This window comes from Bubalus kerabau, chromosome 2 (assembly GCF_029407905.1).
Source record: "Bubalus kerabau isolate K-KA32 ecotype Philippines breed swamp buffalo chromosome 2, PCC_UOA_SB_1v2, whole genome shotgun sequence".
NCBI classification, from domain to species: Eukaryota; Metazoa; Chordata; class Mammalia; order Artiodactyla; family Bovidae; genus Bubalus; species Bubalus kerabau.
This window is the reverse complement of record NC_073625.1, coordinates 25,590,465-25,606,397: the sequence shown is the minus strand read 5'-3', so window position 1 is coordinate 25,606,397 and position 15,933 is coordinate 25,590,465. Positions and strand designations below refer to the sequence as shown.

Sequence of the window (15,933 nt, the reverse complement as noted above, 5' to 3'; positions counted from 1 at the left end):
AGTGAGGGTTCTCTGGCTGCTGATCAGTTAAAAAGACTGGCCCAAGATCTTGCATTTTATTAATGGACTAAGATTATTAACCAGCAAACGAGGACTCTTTATTTCATGACAATGGTCTCCAAACTCTTTTGATCATGTAACCCTATCAGTAAAAGAATAATTGAAGACTGTACTGCTAGTCTATGCATATTTAGTCATACATATATATTATTAGCTAATATATTATGTACCTTATATATGAAATTTTTAAAAAAGGAGCTGATGTATGGCAAAACCAATACAATATTGTAAAGGAAGTAGCTCCAATTAAAATAAATAAATTTATATTAAAAAATACATACATAAATAAAATTTACTTTTTAACTTAAAAAAAATAAAAAGTAAAATATGAATACAGATTTTGCTATGTTTTTCCTCTACGCTCCAACTGATGTCCTGAGCACCCTTCTCCCAGAATACAGCCTCTACTCCTTTTGCTAGAGTGTGGCGTAGGGACAAGAGTGCAGCTGTGAAGGTCAAAAAGACTGTTTTGAATATTAGCTCTGCCACATGCTAGCAGGAGATAATGAGGAACCAGCAAAGGAGACCAGGAAGGAGCTGCCACTGTGCATAAAAATAAAATTTCCATGAGAAAGGAGGTAAGAAAATTCTGGAAAGAAAATAATAGCATGGTTAACAGCAAACAACAATGGCACCCCACTCCAGTGCTCTTGCCTGGAGAATCCCATGGATGGAGAAGCCTGATAGGCTGCGGTCCATGGGGTCGCTAGGAGTCGGACACGACTGAATGACTTCACTTTCACTTTTCACTTTCATGCATTGGAGAAGGAAATGGCAACCCACTCCAGTGTTCTTGCCTGGAGAATCCCAGGGGCGGGGAGCCTGGTGGGCTGCCATCTATGGGGTCGCACAGAGTTGGACACGACTGCAGCGACTTAGCAGCAGCAGCAGAGTATAAAGAGGAGAAGGCAATGGCAACCAACTCCAGTACTCTTGCCTGGAAAATCCCATGGATGGAGGGGCCTGGTGGGCTGCAGTCCATGGGGTCGCTAGGAGTCGGACACGACTAAGCGACTTCACTTTCACTTTTCACTTTCATGCATTGGAGAAGGAAATGGCAACCCACTCCAGTGATCTTGCCTGGAGAATCCCAGGGACGGGGGAGCCTGGTGGGCTGCCATCTATGGGGTCGCACAGAGTCGGACACAACTGAAGCGACTTAGCAGCAGCAGCAGAGTATAAAGAAAGAAGTCCAAAATCTGGACAAGAGTCATCGTTGCCAAGCCAGGGAGTCCAGCCTTTTCCCTGTGGAGTGGGCAGAATCCCTGAGTAGCCAGAAGCAGCAGAGTGAAAAGAGTCAAGCCTCAGCTTCAGAATGAAGGATGGATTTCTGCAGGATCCTCGGAATCCCGGAGTGTGGGCAACATTGGCAGGGGTGACGCCACAGAGAAAACTGCAATGTGTCAAGACGAGAGGGATGACTGAGCCTCCAAATTAGGGCAATGAGGGAAAGTAACGGGAAAGGGGCTGGAACTGAAAAAGAAAAATGAGGAAATGACACATTTCCAGAATGTGGGTGCCAGGGGAGGGGCGCGGATGGCAAGCTTCTGGCTCGAATGACAACGTGGTTGGCAGTGGCATGAACACGCGTAAGAAACAGATGAGTCACGGTTTGGGGAAGGAGAGGGTGGTGACTTCAGCCTGTGATGTGCTGCGTCTGTGGTGTCAGTGCGATGATCAAGGACTCATGTTTGGCAGGGAGATACAGAAGTTTGAAATTCATAGGGGAGGTCAGGCTAGAAACAGATGTGGAAATTGTGTCAACACAGAGGTGATAAGCAAACCACCAAAGTGGAATAGATGATCTATGATAAAAGTCAGTTTTCTCCTTCAAACCTACGATTCAGGCTATGATGAAGGCAAGAAAGATGATAGGAAGGGAAAAAATATGGTAGAGGGAGGAAAAAGAGGCAGGGGAAGAAAGTGAGAAAAGAAGGGAAAAGGCTACCTCTTGGCACTCGAGACCAAGCCTGCTATGAATGCTATGCCGATATCTGTGGTTTTGTTTTCAATATCCTTTCTCAGTTCACACAGCATATTTACTGGCCTTTCTGACCACAGCTGCATTTCAAACAGATTCAGGAAATAATTCACAATGATGCTTAGACCTCTTTCTTTCTTTCTTTTTTTTTTCAGGTTAGCCTACTAAAACCACACTATTATTATTGGAGCAAAGTTTATTTCTATTCAACATCTATGTACTAGACTAAGTGCCAAGGATACAACAATGAGTAAAATATAGCCCTTTGCCTCAAGGACATTTAACCGGGATTAAGAACCCAGAAACAAAAAGTTAGCCAGAATAATCTTTTCAAAATGCGTATTTGAACAAATAACTTTATTTAAAACCTTCTGAGCTGAGACTGTTAGATGTTCCTCAGTATCTACTCTGTCCTTGTAACATGGTTAATGTGAAGTGAAAGTTGCTCAGTTGTGTCTGATTTCTTTGCAACACCATGGACTATATAGTCCATGGATTCTCTGGGCCAGAATACTGGAGTGGGTAGCCTTTCCCTTCTCCAGGGGATCTTCCCAACCCAGGGATCAAACCTAGGTCTCCTGCATTGCAGGCAGATTCTTTACCAGCTGAGCCACAAGTGAAGCCCAAGAACACTAGAGTGGGTTGTCTATTCCTTCTCCAGCGGATCTTTCTGACCCAGGAATCAAACTGGGGTCTCCTGCATTGCAGATGGATTCTTTACCAACTGAGTTACCAGGGAAGCCCCATGGTTAACATGGCCACTGAGAATAAAGACCAAACTCCAGTCTTCTGTGCAACTAAATGTGGCCATATAACCAGGTGAATTCTAAATAGAAGTGGAAATGGCATCAGCAAATTTTAGAAAGTGTCCTTAATAAAAAGACATTTACTTCCACTCCTCTTTTCTACTTTCTCTGGTCTGCTGCCTGGAATGTAGACATGATGGCTGGAACTGAAGCAGCCATTTTAGGTCAAGAAGTAATGCTGTGAATAGATGCTATGTATGTTAGAGTAACAGGAGAGGAGCCTGGGTGCCCAGCAGCTGTAGAGTAGCTACAGACTTTGGAAGTGAGAAAGATTAGGTAAGTTGTTATTTTTTTATTGTTTCTGGTAGCTGACAGCCAACTAATGAACCACTAATATGATAATTATAAGAGAAACATGTCTACCTTCAGCTCTATCTTTCTATCAACCTATCTACCATCCATCCATCCTTGTGTCTGACTCCAAAGCAGAAGTGGAACATATAACATATTTAATATTGTAAATATAATACTTATACAGTGGAAAAATAATATGTACCAAGTAAAAATTCAACTATTTAACATATTAATATAAAAAAACCACTAGGCTCAATAGGTTTGCAATATTAATAAAAAGACATAAAACTCATTCTTTAGACAGCAATATTTCAGATTTCCATCTTTAGGAGGTAACTATACTAATACTTTAACTTACTTCTTTCGAAGGATTCATTGGTAATGTAAAGATAGTTTTCCAATACGACCAGACAAACATTGCAAAAAGTAGATGATAAGCGATCAGGCACACAACTAAAATGAGAGAAACAAAATTATCACTGTAGTACGCGAATACACACTATAATCATGGTATCACAAAAGGTATGCCTGTTCTAAAATAATCAAAGAATTTAATTATTTAGTTACCATCCTATGATCAGAACCCTCCCATCTGTAAACAGGCCCATCTATTGGCAAAACAGCTACAGGGACCTCTCTTAAATGATAAAAATAAGGAAGTTACGCCTGCAACTTTAAGCTATAAACACAGTGTTAAACAAACATTAAAACATTCAGGCTTTAATAACTTTGCTTCACTAACAAAGAATAACAAAAGCAAAACAAGCTATTTGCTTATTTTGCTCAGCCTGAGTCAAATCTGGTGGCCGTTTCAGCAACCACAGTTTTAACCAGAGATCATCTGAACAAAGAGAGAATTTCTCCAAGAGGAGTTTAAGTTTCTTATTGACCACATGCGATGATTAAGAAAAGCGTTCTGAATATTCTTCTTAGATAATGCATACAAACACACTCCATGTTGTGTATTGGCCTTGAAACCCTATGTAAATCTAAAATATTAATTTGGTACCCAGTGTATTGGATAATACATTAATATATAACTTAATTGTGTAGAAAAAATATGTGAATTTAAAATATAGCATGTTTGGTATTTTTAAACCTTTAACAGCAATTTCAGCTTTTTAAAGGAAGATGATATTTCTGTTACAGAATCATTAAAACATCCAATTATCTAATAAGGCACCTAAAATCAGTGTGAGATGATCAAGGAATAGAGCCAATGATCTTTTTCATGAATTATGTAGGTGACTCAGGTACGGGGTCATACTCTGTGTGGAAACAGGAGATTGTTGATATTCCTGTATCTGAAAGCCACCAAAGTCTTTGGCACAGTGACTGCCGTTTCAGGCCAGAGGTCTCTGCTAAGCGTCTCAGAGAATTCAGCCTGAGATGTCTTTTTACCCCATCTTGACTTCAACATTCTGAAAGTATCATTTATTAATCAAATCTAAATGAATGCTATTTATTTTCTCAAACTATCTTTAAAATTTCAGATCTAAAGCAATGATGTATCTTACCTTGTTCTCCAATGTTTTCCATGGACACTACAGAAATAGAGAAAAGAGACAGGCAATATGTTATATGAAGCTTATAGCAAACACAGGGCCTGAAAGAGACATAAGGTCTTGAGTAGGTTAATAATTTAGTTCTTTCCAAGCCAACGTTCTTTAAATATTTATTAGACTGTTTAGAGGAGAGGTGAGTATTGTGGAAGAGGTGGGGAGGGGAGGCTGGGCCTTCAGCCAGGCCCTGCTAGGCATCCCAGCCTTGGCTCCCACGTAGGAAAGAAACCCCATCAAGTGTGGCCCTGGTGAGTCTTCCTCCTTTATTGATTGGTTTCTCAGGTTTCCTTTCAACTACAGAGTTCAGATAAAGGTTGGCTAGCTCATCACACTCCCAGAGACACCGATTGCTCTTTGTAAGCTGGCAACCACTGAGTTAGCTCTCCAGAAGGAAAATTAAAAAAAAAAAAAAAAAAAAAAAAATCATGTCCACTGCACAGACTTCTCTTGCCGGATTTCTGAAAGTACAAATTCTTATGCCCAATGGCTAACTGCTTCCTACCGTACAACGAGGGGCCCGACAAACTGCGGTCTCTGAGGGGCTGCTGTGAATACTGCAAGGTGGCAGGTAGATGAGGACTGGGACCACAGAGCTCAAACCAGCTGGGACAAGAAACCCGACTCAGTAACCCTAGCCGTTTTCTTTCTTTCTGGTTTTGTTTTTGCCATTTAAACTTTTTAGTTTATATTGCAGTATAGCCGACTAACAACGTTGTGATAGTTTCTGGTGGACAACGAAGGGACCCAGCCACACATATACAAGGATCCATCCTCTCCCAGCTAGAGAAGGAAATGGCAACCTACTCCAGTATTCCTACCGGAGAAATCCCACAGACAGAGCACAGAGGAGCCCGGCAGGCTACAGTCCCTGGGTTTGCAGGAGTTGGACATGACTTAGTGGCTAAACCACCAATCACTACCATTCTGCCCCAAACCCCCTCCCATCCAGGCTACCATATAACATTGAGCAGAGTTCCCTGTGCTATGCTCCGTGTAGGGAACAGTAGGTCCTTGTTGTTTATCCATTAAAAAATAGCAGTGTGTAAATGTCCATTCCAAACTCCCTAACTACCCCTCCCCCTCATCCTTCCTTCTTGGCAACTATATGTTCTCTAAGTCTTCTGTATGGTCCTCTTGCTTTGTTTCCCACGTGGTCTCCCTCCATTTGTACTAAAGTCTTTGGGACGTCTGCCTTATCTCAGTAGTAGCAAGTCTAGATTTGACTTTGTTTCCTGATGCATTTTTGTTTCTATTCAGCTACTAAAAGGCAGACAGGATTTTCAGCCTTTGTCCTGGAGTATAATTTCATTTGCATTAGTAACATTGGAATCAGAGGGTAATGCTGTGAGAGATTTTTAAGATTACCTGATCAGACCAACCTCCTTCCCAGGAGGGCTACAGTTCAGTCATTTCTCAAGCCAGTGGGAACAACACTTTTGGAGAGCAGCCCATTCTCTTACTGGACTGATTTAAGAACGACTGTAAGATCAGGGTGTGCCGAAATGAGCCTCCTGTGGATCCTACCTATGATATACAGGCTTCCAATCTGTAGCTATAAACAGAAAATCTAAAAGGCAGATCTTCAGATTTCTCACCAATCTTGATGTGGCTCCTTTAAATATTTCCTGGTCTTTCAATTTCTGCTAACATTCCTGATCCCCAGGATGGGACAGGCAGAATGAGATGATCTTTGACTTACAAATGGCCTGTAACACAAGTGTGCTTGCTCATCAGAGGCGAGAGGGAGTCAGAGGGCACTTTCTCACAGAATCCCTAAAGTGGCTGATGTAGGGCAGAGGAAGGACAGAGCTGTCTTTTCTGTCCAACCCCACTACTCCTGTCATGCATTTCTCTCTGGGCCCTGACTTCCCCTTCTTCAAAATGCTCTAAAATTAACTACAGTTCTTCCTTGGATCAAAATTTCTACCCCTGCAGCTAATCGAAGGAAATGCAAAAGCAATTTGAATCCATTTGTGCATTTATGTATGAATGACCCTTAATGACCATTCCAGAGGTTCTGGTGTTTTAATGAAAATGTATTTGCTAACCCATGACTCTAGTTGTCAGAACTGAAACAGTAAAACAAAATGACATTAAAAAAAAAAAGAAAAAGTATGATCAGTATGAGGTAATAAGTTTTTTGTTCTGGACTGTTAATATATTGGCTGGATATGCATTCAAAGGTATCTTCTGAAAAGCTATTTCTGTCCTTCACAGCTTGCTTTTCTTTAATGTACTTCAAAATTCACAGATTTTTTTTTTTCAGTTAAATGATTTACTCGTGGATGCATGTTTATGGAAAATAATTCTGATAACATTTACAGAATAAAACATGAAAGTCCAAAAAGGTTGTATCAATTATATTCCACAAAAATTGTGAGCCTATCAAATTTCCTATGAATGTAAAATGTCTTTAATTTTTGTCAACATTTTGGCCAAAATAAAAATCACTGTTTTAGTATTCATTTCTCTGATTACTAGTGAACTTTAAAAAATAATTTTTATTAAAAAAATTAAATGATTGGTTTTTCCTATCTCCTCTGATTTTTTCTATCTCTTCTCTTTTACTTTTTGAGAGCCTTTTATATACTCTGTGAAGTAATCCCATATTTGTTACATATGTTCTAAATAAAGTTGTGTATAACTGCTTTCAAATGACTTAATAAATACCAGTAAAAATAAACAATCTGCCTGCAATGCAGGAGACCTGGGTTCGATCCCTGGTTCAGGAAGATCCCCTGGAGAAGGAAATGGCTACCCACTCCAGTATTCTTGCCTGGGGAATCCCATGGACAGAGGAGCCTGATGGGCTACAGTCCACGGGGTCACAAAAAGTCGGACACGACTGAATGACTAACACTTTCTTTAAATGGCAGTGCCAAAACTTTGAAACTGACCTATGTCATTAACATATATATGGACCACACCTGGTTGTGCTTTATTTTACTGAGGAAATTGATGTTCTTGCAACCATGTTTACCTCATTATGAGGTCAATGGTTTATCTTGTAATTTTTTTCTTTTTGCTGCACCACGCATTATGTGGGAACTTAGAATCCTGACCAAGGATCAAACCTAAGCCCCGCTGCACTGGAAGCTTGGAGTCTTAACCACTAGACCACCTGGAAAGTCCCTGTCATAATCTTCAACTTAGGGGAGGAGCTGTCAGTTTCAATATCCCTCTCCTATGACAAAACCACATAGAATACAATGTTATTTTCTCTTTCATTCATAAATAACTGTTTAAGGTTATTTACTCACGTTTCTAATACATATAGATTAATATATAAAGACAATATATGGAAAATACAGGCTCAATTTTGGAAAACATAGATGTTAAGTTAAATGTATTTTAATTATTTATATCAATGTGAGAATTAAATAGCAATACTGATCATATTTATGACAGATCTTCCAAAAATAATATTGGATTTTAATGTGAATTTTGAGTTTTATCCAGTATTACTTAATTATTTCACAGAATTTCATTTTGGTCTGTTTAAAAATTAGGCTGATACTTATTCTCCAACTGCACACATATAGAAATTTTGAATCTCTTATAAACATCTTTACTATATTTTTTAATAACCAGTTTTTGAGGTAAATGAACATAGCTATTTATATTTTTATTAAAATAAAATGGAGGCAGATGAGCTTTACTACAAGTCACAATGAGCAGCATATTAGTTATTTCTATCTGAGATTTTTGTTTTCAATTTTAAAGTTTTATGCATGTGACAAAAATATTATGACTTTGGGCTCTGCTGGATCTTATTAAAATTAGTTCCTCTTTGAAGCAAAACAGCTAGCACAGAGCATCTGTCTGATAAATGTTTGCCGAATAAAAACATTGACAAACAAAAGTAAACATCATGAATTTGAATCACGTAAAAGTGGAATCCCAATGCAGACCTATGAGAAACAATTCTTTCTTCTGTGGACTTGAAAACTTCAAGAACAGAGTTACTTTTTTCACCTGTCATCTTAGCACACTGCAGAAACTAAACTAGTAATCTGCAAAACCAAAAGCAATCCATCTGTAATGCCTGCTGGCCTACACCCCCCCAGAAGTGAAGACAACACCTCATTACCCAAAGCAGGGACAGAAGACCAAGTGGTACCTGATCCCCTAAAAAAGGAAAATCTTGAAGAAGGCATTGGTTTCAACTGGGCTTCAAGCAACTTTAAAAGAAGACAGAAAGGTTTTATACGTTTATAAGGTTTCGCCTCTTAATTTTGAGTCTTCCTTAGTATCTTATTTTTTAATAGGTCAGTGTGTCAAAATAAAAAAGAACCTTACCAAGCACAACAGAACTAAAGGGCAAAGACTCCGGATGAAGACAGGAGAAGCCCCACTCCATCTCTGCCTCCTGCTGGTGTCACAGTGACCCTATTTAACAGATATTCCATCACGAAGTGAGTGCAGGAGTAACAAATGCAGTATTACTAGAGCTGCTGTGGAATTAAAAGAGGTAATAAGTGTAAAGTACTTAACACAGCCTGGCACACAGTAAGACCTCCAAATATACCAGCAATTATAATACATGACAGTTAATTTTGTGAACACTAATTGTAAAAGATATCATAGAGGAACAGGGACCACAAATGAAGAAAAACTACAAAGAGACGAGTTATATTTGTACAAACCTCTGAAAGACATCCATGCAAAATTCTGACTGCAAACAGGCTTTACAAAGTGAAAAAAAAAAAAGGTGAAAAATGACTTAGATTTCATATCTTGCCTTTAATATAGATGTGTCATTCCAGAAACTTGGTAGTAGAAACAAAGATGGTGGGACTCATCCTTACAGAGGGTGATGAGGAGACACAAAAATCCTATTGCTGATATGGCAGTCAGTCCACACGAGACCTTCACTTTAAAGAGACAAGACCTATATTGGATGTGACACCATCTGTTCAATGTAATGAATAAAAACAATGACTTCAAAAAAAAAATGCCTACTTTTTATAATCATTCCAGAGAATTAGACGTAGTTTACACCTGGCAATACGAGCACCACTGTTCTTACACTAAAATACTTTCCCTGCCCATCTGGTGGCCACCTAAATACACAGGATAGTCACACTGTGGGACATGATTTTAATTTTCATTTCAGAAGTGTATCTGCCTAATTTTATCTTGGATTAGCTTAATTTCTTTCGGGTTTCTTAGCCTACCATGATAATACTCTGCTTTGGAGATTTCTAATTTTCCAATCTACCTGCAGGACGTAAAACTCCTCCCCGATTAATTGCAGTACAATGAGGAAACAAGACCTCTGCCTTGTTGAAAGAGCCTAAAGAATTCAAGTACTTTCTTGGCACTGGTGGTGTATTGGAAGAGAGTAGGAATGATACATTATTACCAGTATTCGCAAGAATGTTCCTTTTGGCAAGAGTCAAATAAAAGCTTTTAAGAATTACATCTTGGAACCTGGAACCATCAAGAAACTTCAAGCGTCGGCTGGGCAGCCAGTTGTGTCTTCCAGCTAAGCTTTCTACAGCTTAATCCACTTCCTCCCTCATTAGTCATTCCTCTAAGAAACAAACTGGGATGTTAGAGAAAAGGCTGACTGCTCAGCTATCAGGTTAGAACTGATGTGTGATACTTTTGTCGTAGTATTGATCCTTAAGAAATTCTTGTATAAAAATCAAACAGATAAAACCAAGGATGCAGAGTTAGAATGTCAGCCACTAATAACCCCGAACATACCAAAGGGTGACAAACTACTTCTTGTTCCAAACCTGGCTTAAGTAACCATCCTTAAAAATACACACCAAAAAAAAAAAAAAGATATACCTCACTTATCTCTTCTGCGTGAATTACCAAGTTACATTTAATCCAAGGGTCAGTAAACTACAGTTCTCAATCCAAATACAGCCAGCCACCTGTTTCTCTAAACAGAGTTTTTTGGAACACAGACACACTCCTTCGTGACACAGCTATCTCTCTGCGGCAGTGGAGAGCTGGGTAGTTGTGACAGGCAGAGTACAGCCTGCAGAGCCCAGAATATTCACCATCAGGCCCTCTATAGAGAAAGCTCTTCAACCCCTGTATGTTCGTTCTCCAGAGAAACAGAACCACAACACTATGAGACTAGGTATCAATTACAAGAAAAAAACTGTAAAAAACACAAACACATGGAGATTAAACAATACGTTTCTAAACAACAGGTTACTGAAGAAATCAAAAGGGAAATCAAAAAATTCCTAAAAACAAATAACAATGAAAACACGACAGCTCAAAACCTATGGGATGCAGCAAAAGCACTTCTTTTTTTTAATTTATTTTTTAAATTTTATTTTATTTTTAAACTTTACATAATTGTATTAGTTTTGCCAAATATCAAAATGAATCCGCCACAGGTATACATGTGTGCCTCATCCTGAACCCTCCTCCCTCCTCCTCCATACCATCCCTCTGGGTCGTCCCAGTGCACCAGCCCCAAGCATCCAGTATCGTGCATCGAACCTGGACTGGCAACTCGTTTCATACATGATATTTTACATGTTTCAATGCCATTCTCCCAAATCTCCCCACCCTCTCCCTCTCCCACATAGTCCATAAGACTGTTCTATACATCAGTGTCTCTTTTGCTGTCTCATACACAGGGTTATTGTTACCATCTTTCTAAATTCCATATATATGCGTTAGTATACTGTATTGGTGTTTTTCTTTCTGGCTTACTTCACTCTGTGTAATAGGCTCCAGTTTCATCCACCTCATTAGAACTGATGCAAATGCATTCTTTTTAATGGCTGAGTAATACTCCATTGTGTATATGTACCACGGCTTTCTTATCCATTCATCTGCTGATGGACATCTAGGTTGCTTCCATGTCCTGGCTATTATAAACAGAGCTGCGATGAACATTGGGGTACATGTGTTTCTTTCCCTTCTGGTTTCCTCAGTGTGTATGCCCAGCAGTGGGATTGCTGGATCATAAGGCAGTTCTATTTCCAGTTTTTTAAGGAATCTCCACACTGTTCTCCATAGTGGCTGTACTAGTTTGCATTCCCACCAACAGTGTAAGAGGGTTCCCTTTTCTCCACACCCTCTCCAGCATTTATTGCTTGTAGACTTTTGGATCGCAGCCATTCTGACTGGTGTGAAATGGTACCTCATAGTGGTTTTGATTTGCATTTCTCTGATAATGAGTGATGTTGAGCATCTTTTCATGTGTTTGTTAGCCATCTGTATGTCTTCTTTGGAGAAATGTCTATTTAGTTCTTTGGCCCATTTTTTGATTGGGTCATTTATTTTTCTGGAGTTGAGCTGTAGGAGTTGCTTGTATATTTTTGAGATTAGTTGTTTGTCAGTTGCTTCATTTGCTATTATCTTCTCCCATTCTGAAGGCTGTCTTTTCACCTTGCTAATAGTTTCCTTTGATGTCCAGAAGCTTTTAAGGTTAATTAGGTCCCATTTGTTTATTAGCAAAAGCACTTCTAAGAGGGAAGTGAAAGTGAAAGTCGCTCAGTTGTGTCCTACTCTTTGCAACCCCGTGGATTATACAGTCCATGGAATTCTCCAGGCCAGAATACTGGAGAGGGTGGTCTTTCCCTTCTCCAGGGGATCTTCCCAACCCAGGGATGAACCCAGCTCTCCCACATTGTGGGCGGATTCTTTACCAGCTGAGCCACAAGGGAAGCCCTCTAAGAGGGAAGTTTATAGCAACTCAAGAAACAAGAAAAACATCAAATGGGCAACCTAAATTTACACCTAAAATGACTGGAAAAAGAAGAACAACAAAAAGCCCAAAAGTAGCAGAAGGAAATAAATCATAAAAAACAGAGCAGAACTAAATGAAAAAGAAATGAAAGAAACAATAGTAAAGATTAATAAAAATAAAAGCTGGTTCTTTGAGAAGATAAACAAAACTGACAAACTTTTAGCCAGACTCACCAAGAAAAAAAAGAGAAGAATCAAATCAACAAATTTAGAAATGAAAAAGGAGAGGTTACAACAGACAATGCAGAAATATAAAGGATTATAAGAGACTATTACGAGCAACTATATGACAATAAAATGGATAACCTGGAAGAAATGGACAGATTTTTAGAAAAGTTCAATCTTCCAAGACTAAACAAGGAAGAAATAGAAATTACGAACAACCCAATTGCAAGCACTGAAATCGAAATTGCGATTAAACATTCTCCCCAAAAACAAAAGCCCAGGACCAAATAGCTTCACAGGTGAATTCTATCCAACACTTAGAAAAGAGCTAATACCTAGCCTTCTGAAACTCTTTCAAAAAATTGAGGAGGAAGGAACACTTCCAAACTCATTCTATGAGGCCACCATCACCCTGATACCAAAATCAGACAAAGACAACACAAAAAAGAAAACTACAGGCCAATATCACTGATGAACATAGATGCAAAAATCCTCAACAAAATTCTAGCAAACAGAATTCAACAACACATTAAAAAGCTCATACACCATAATTAAGTCAGGTTTATTCCAGGGATGCAAGGATTCTTCAATATATGCAAATTAATCAATGTGACACACCATATTAACAAACTGGAAGATAAAAATCATATGATAATCTCAATAGATGCAGATGAAGCCTTTGATAACATTCAGCACCCATTTATGATTGAAACTCTTCAAAAAAATGGGCACAGAGGGAACCTACCTCAACATAGTAAAGACCATATATGATAAACCCACAGCAAACATTATTCTCAATATTCCCCCTAAGATCAGGAACAAGACAAGGGTGTCAACTCTTACCACTATCATTCAACATCGTTTTGGAAGTCCTAACTATGGCATTCAGAGAAGAAAAAGAAATAAAAGGAATCCAGATCAGAAAAGAAGTAAAGCTCTCACTGTTTGCAGATGACATGATACTATACATAGAAAACCCTAAAGATACTATCAGAAAATTACTAGAGCTAATCAGTGAATCTAGCAAAGTCACAGGATACAAAATCAATACACAGAAATGACTTGCATTCCTATATACTAACAATGAAAAATCAGAAAGAGAAATTAAGAAATCAATTCCATTCACTATTGCAACAAAAAGAACTCAATATCTAGGAATAAACTTACCGAAGGAGATGAAAGAATGGTACATAGAAAATTATAAGACACTGATGAAAGAAATCAAAGATGACATAAACAGATGGAGAGATATTCCATGTTCCTGTGTAGGAAGAATCAATATTGTGAAAATGACTATACTACCAAATGCAATCTACAGATTCAGTGAGACCCCTATCAAATTACCAATGGCATTTTTCACAGAAGTAGAACAAAAAGTTTCACACTTCATGTGAAAACACAAAAGACCCCAAATAGCCAAAGCAGTCTTGAGAAGGAAGAACAGAGCTGGAGGAATCAACCTTCCTGACTTCAGATTATACTACAAAGCTATAGTCATCAAGACAGTATGGTACTGGCACAAAAACAGAAATACAGATCAATGGAACAAATAGAGAACCCAAAAATAAACCCACGCACCTATGGGTACCTTATTTTTGACAAAGTAGGCCATATACAATGGGGCAAAGTTAGCCTCTTCAATAAGTGGTATTGGGAAAACTGGACAGCTACATTTAAAAGAATGAAATTAGAACACTTCCTAATACTGTACACAAAGATAAACTCAAAATGGATTAAAGACCTAAATGTATGTGCAGAAACTATAAAACTCTTAGAGAAAGACATAGGCAGAATACTCGATGACATAAATCAAAGCAAGATCCTCTATGAGCCACCTCTTAGAGTAATGGAAATAAAAATAAAAGCAAACACGCCAACAAAGGTCCGTCTAGTCAGAGCTACGGTTTTTTCAGTAGCTATGTATGGATGTGAGAGTTGGACTATAAAGAAAGCTGAGCACCGAAGAATTAATGCTTTTGAACTGTGGTGTTAGAGAAGACTCTCTTGAGAGTCCCTTGGACTGCAAGGAGATCCAACCAGTCCTTCCTAAAGGAAATCAGTCCTGAATATTCATTGGAAGGACTGATGCTGAAGCTCAAACTCCAATACTCTAGTCATCTGATGCGAAGAACTGACTCATTTGAAAAGACCCCAATGCTGGGAAAGATTGAAGGCGGGAGGAGAAGGGGATGACAGAGGATGAGATGGTTGGATCATCACTGACTCAATGGACATGAGTTTGAGAAAGGTCTGGGAGTTGGTGATTGACAGGGAAGCCTGGCATGCTGCAGTTCATGGGATTGCAAAGAGCTGGACATGACTGAGTGACTTAACTGAACTAAACTGAACAGGAGGGACCTAATTAAATTTAAAAGCTTTTGCACAGCAAAGGAAACTAGAAACAAGGTGAAAAGACAACCCTCAGAAGAGGAGAAAATAATAGCAAGTGAAACAACTGACAAAATATTACTTTCCAAAGTATACAAGCATACAACTCAATACCAGAAAAACAAACAACCCACTCAAAAAGTGGGAAAAAAACCTAAATAGACATTCTCCAAAGAAGACATAAAGATGGCTAACAAACACATGAAAAGATGCTCAACATAGCTCATTATTAGAGAAATGCAAATCAAAACTGCAATGAGATATCACCTCGCACTGGTCAGAATGGCCATCATCAAAAAGTCTACAAGCAATAAATGCTGGAGAGGGTGTGGAGAAAAGGGAACCCTCTTGCACTGTTGGTGGGAATGTAAACTGATTCAGCCACTATGGAAGATGGTATGGAGATTCCTTAAAAAAACTAGGAATAAAACTACCATATGACCCAGAAATACCACTCCTAGGCATATACACTGAGGAAACCAAAATTGAAAAAGATACATGTTCATTTCAGCACTATACAATAGCTAGAACATGGAAGTAACCTAGATGTCTATCAACAGATGAAGGGAAAAAGAAGTTGTGGTACATATACACAATGAAATATTACTCAGCCATAAAAAGGAATGCATTTGAGTCAGTTCTAATGAGGTGGATGAACCTAGAGCCTATTATACAGAGTGAAGTAAGTCAGATACATCACAGCAGGATACTCTATGACCCACCTCCCAGAATATTGGAAATAAAAGCAAAAATAAACAAATGGGACCTAATTAACCTTAAAAGCTTCTGCACAACAAAGGAAACTATTAGCAAAGTGAAAAGGCAGCCTTCAGAATGGGAAAAAATAATAGCAAATGAAGCAACTGACAAACAACTAATCTTGAGAATATACAAGCAACTCCTACAGCTCAACTCCAGAAAAATAAATGACCCAATCAAAAAATGGGCC

General features: G+C 38.7%; 1 protein-coding gene across 3 annotated transcripts in view; it reads right to left on the bottom strand.

The window, feature by feature from the left end:
• ZDHHC2 (zinc finger DHHC-type palmitoyltransferase 2) overlaps window positions 1-15,933 on the bottom strand; it is a 68,569-nt gene that overhangs the window by 29,324 nt on the left and 23,312 nt on the right. For 2 of the 3 annotated variants that reach the window (XM_055567269.1, XM_055567271.1), the window contains exons 2-3: window positions 4,659-4,685; window positions 3,500-3,594 (exon numbers count right to left, since the gene is read on the bottom strand). In XM_055567269.1, the coding sequence (XP_055423244.1) occupies window positions 3,500-3,594; window positions 4,659-4,685 (122 nt within the window). Of the gene's footprint in view, window positions 1-3,499; window positions 3,595-4,658; window positions 4,686-9,002; window positions 9,093-15,933 lie in introns of those variants that run through there. The other variant, XM_055567270.1, reaches the window with a different exon arrangement.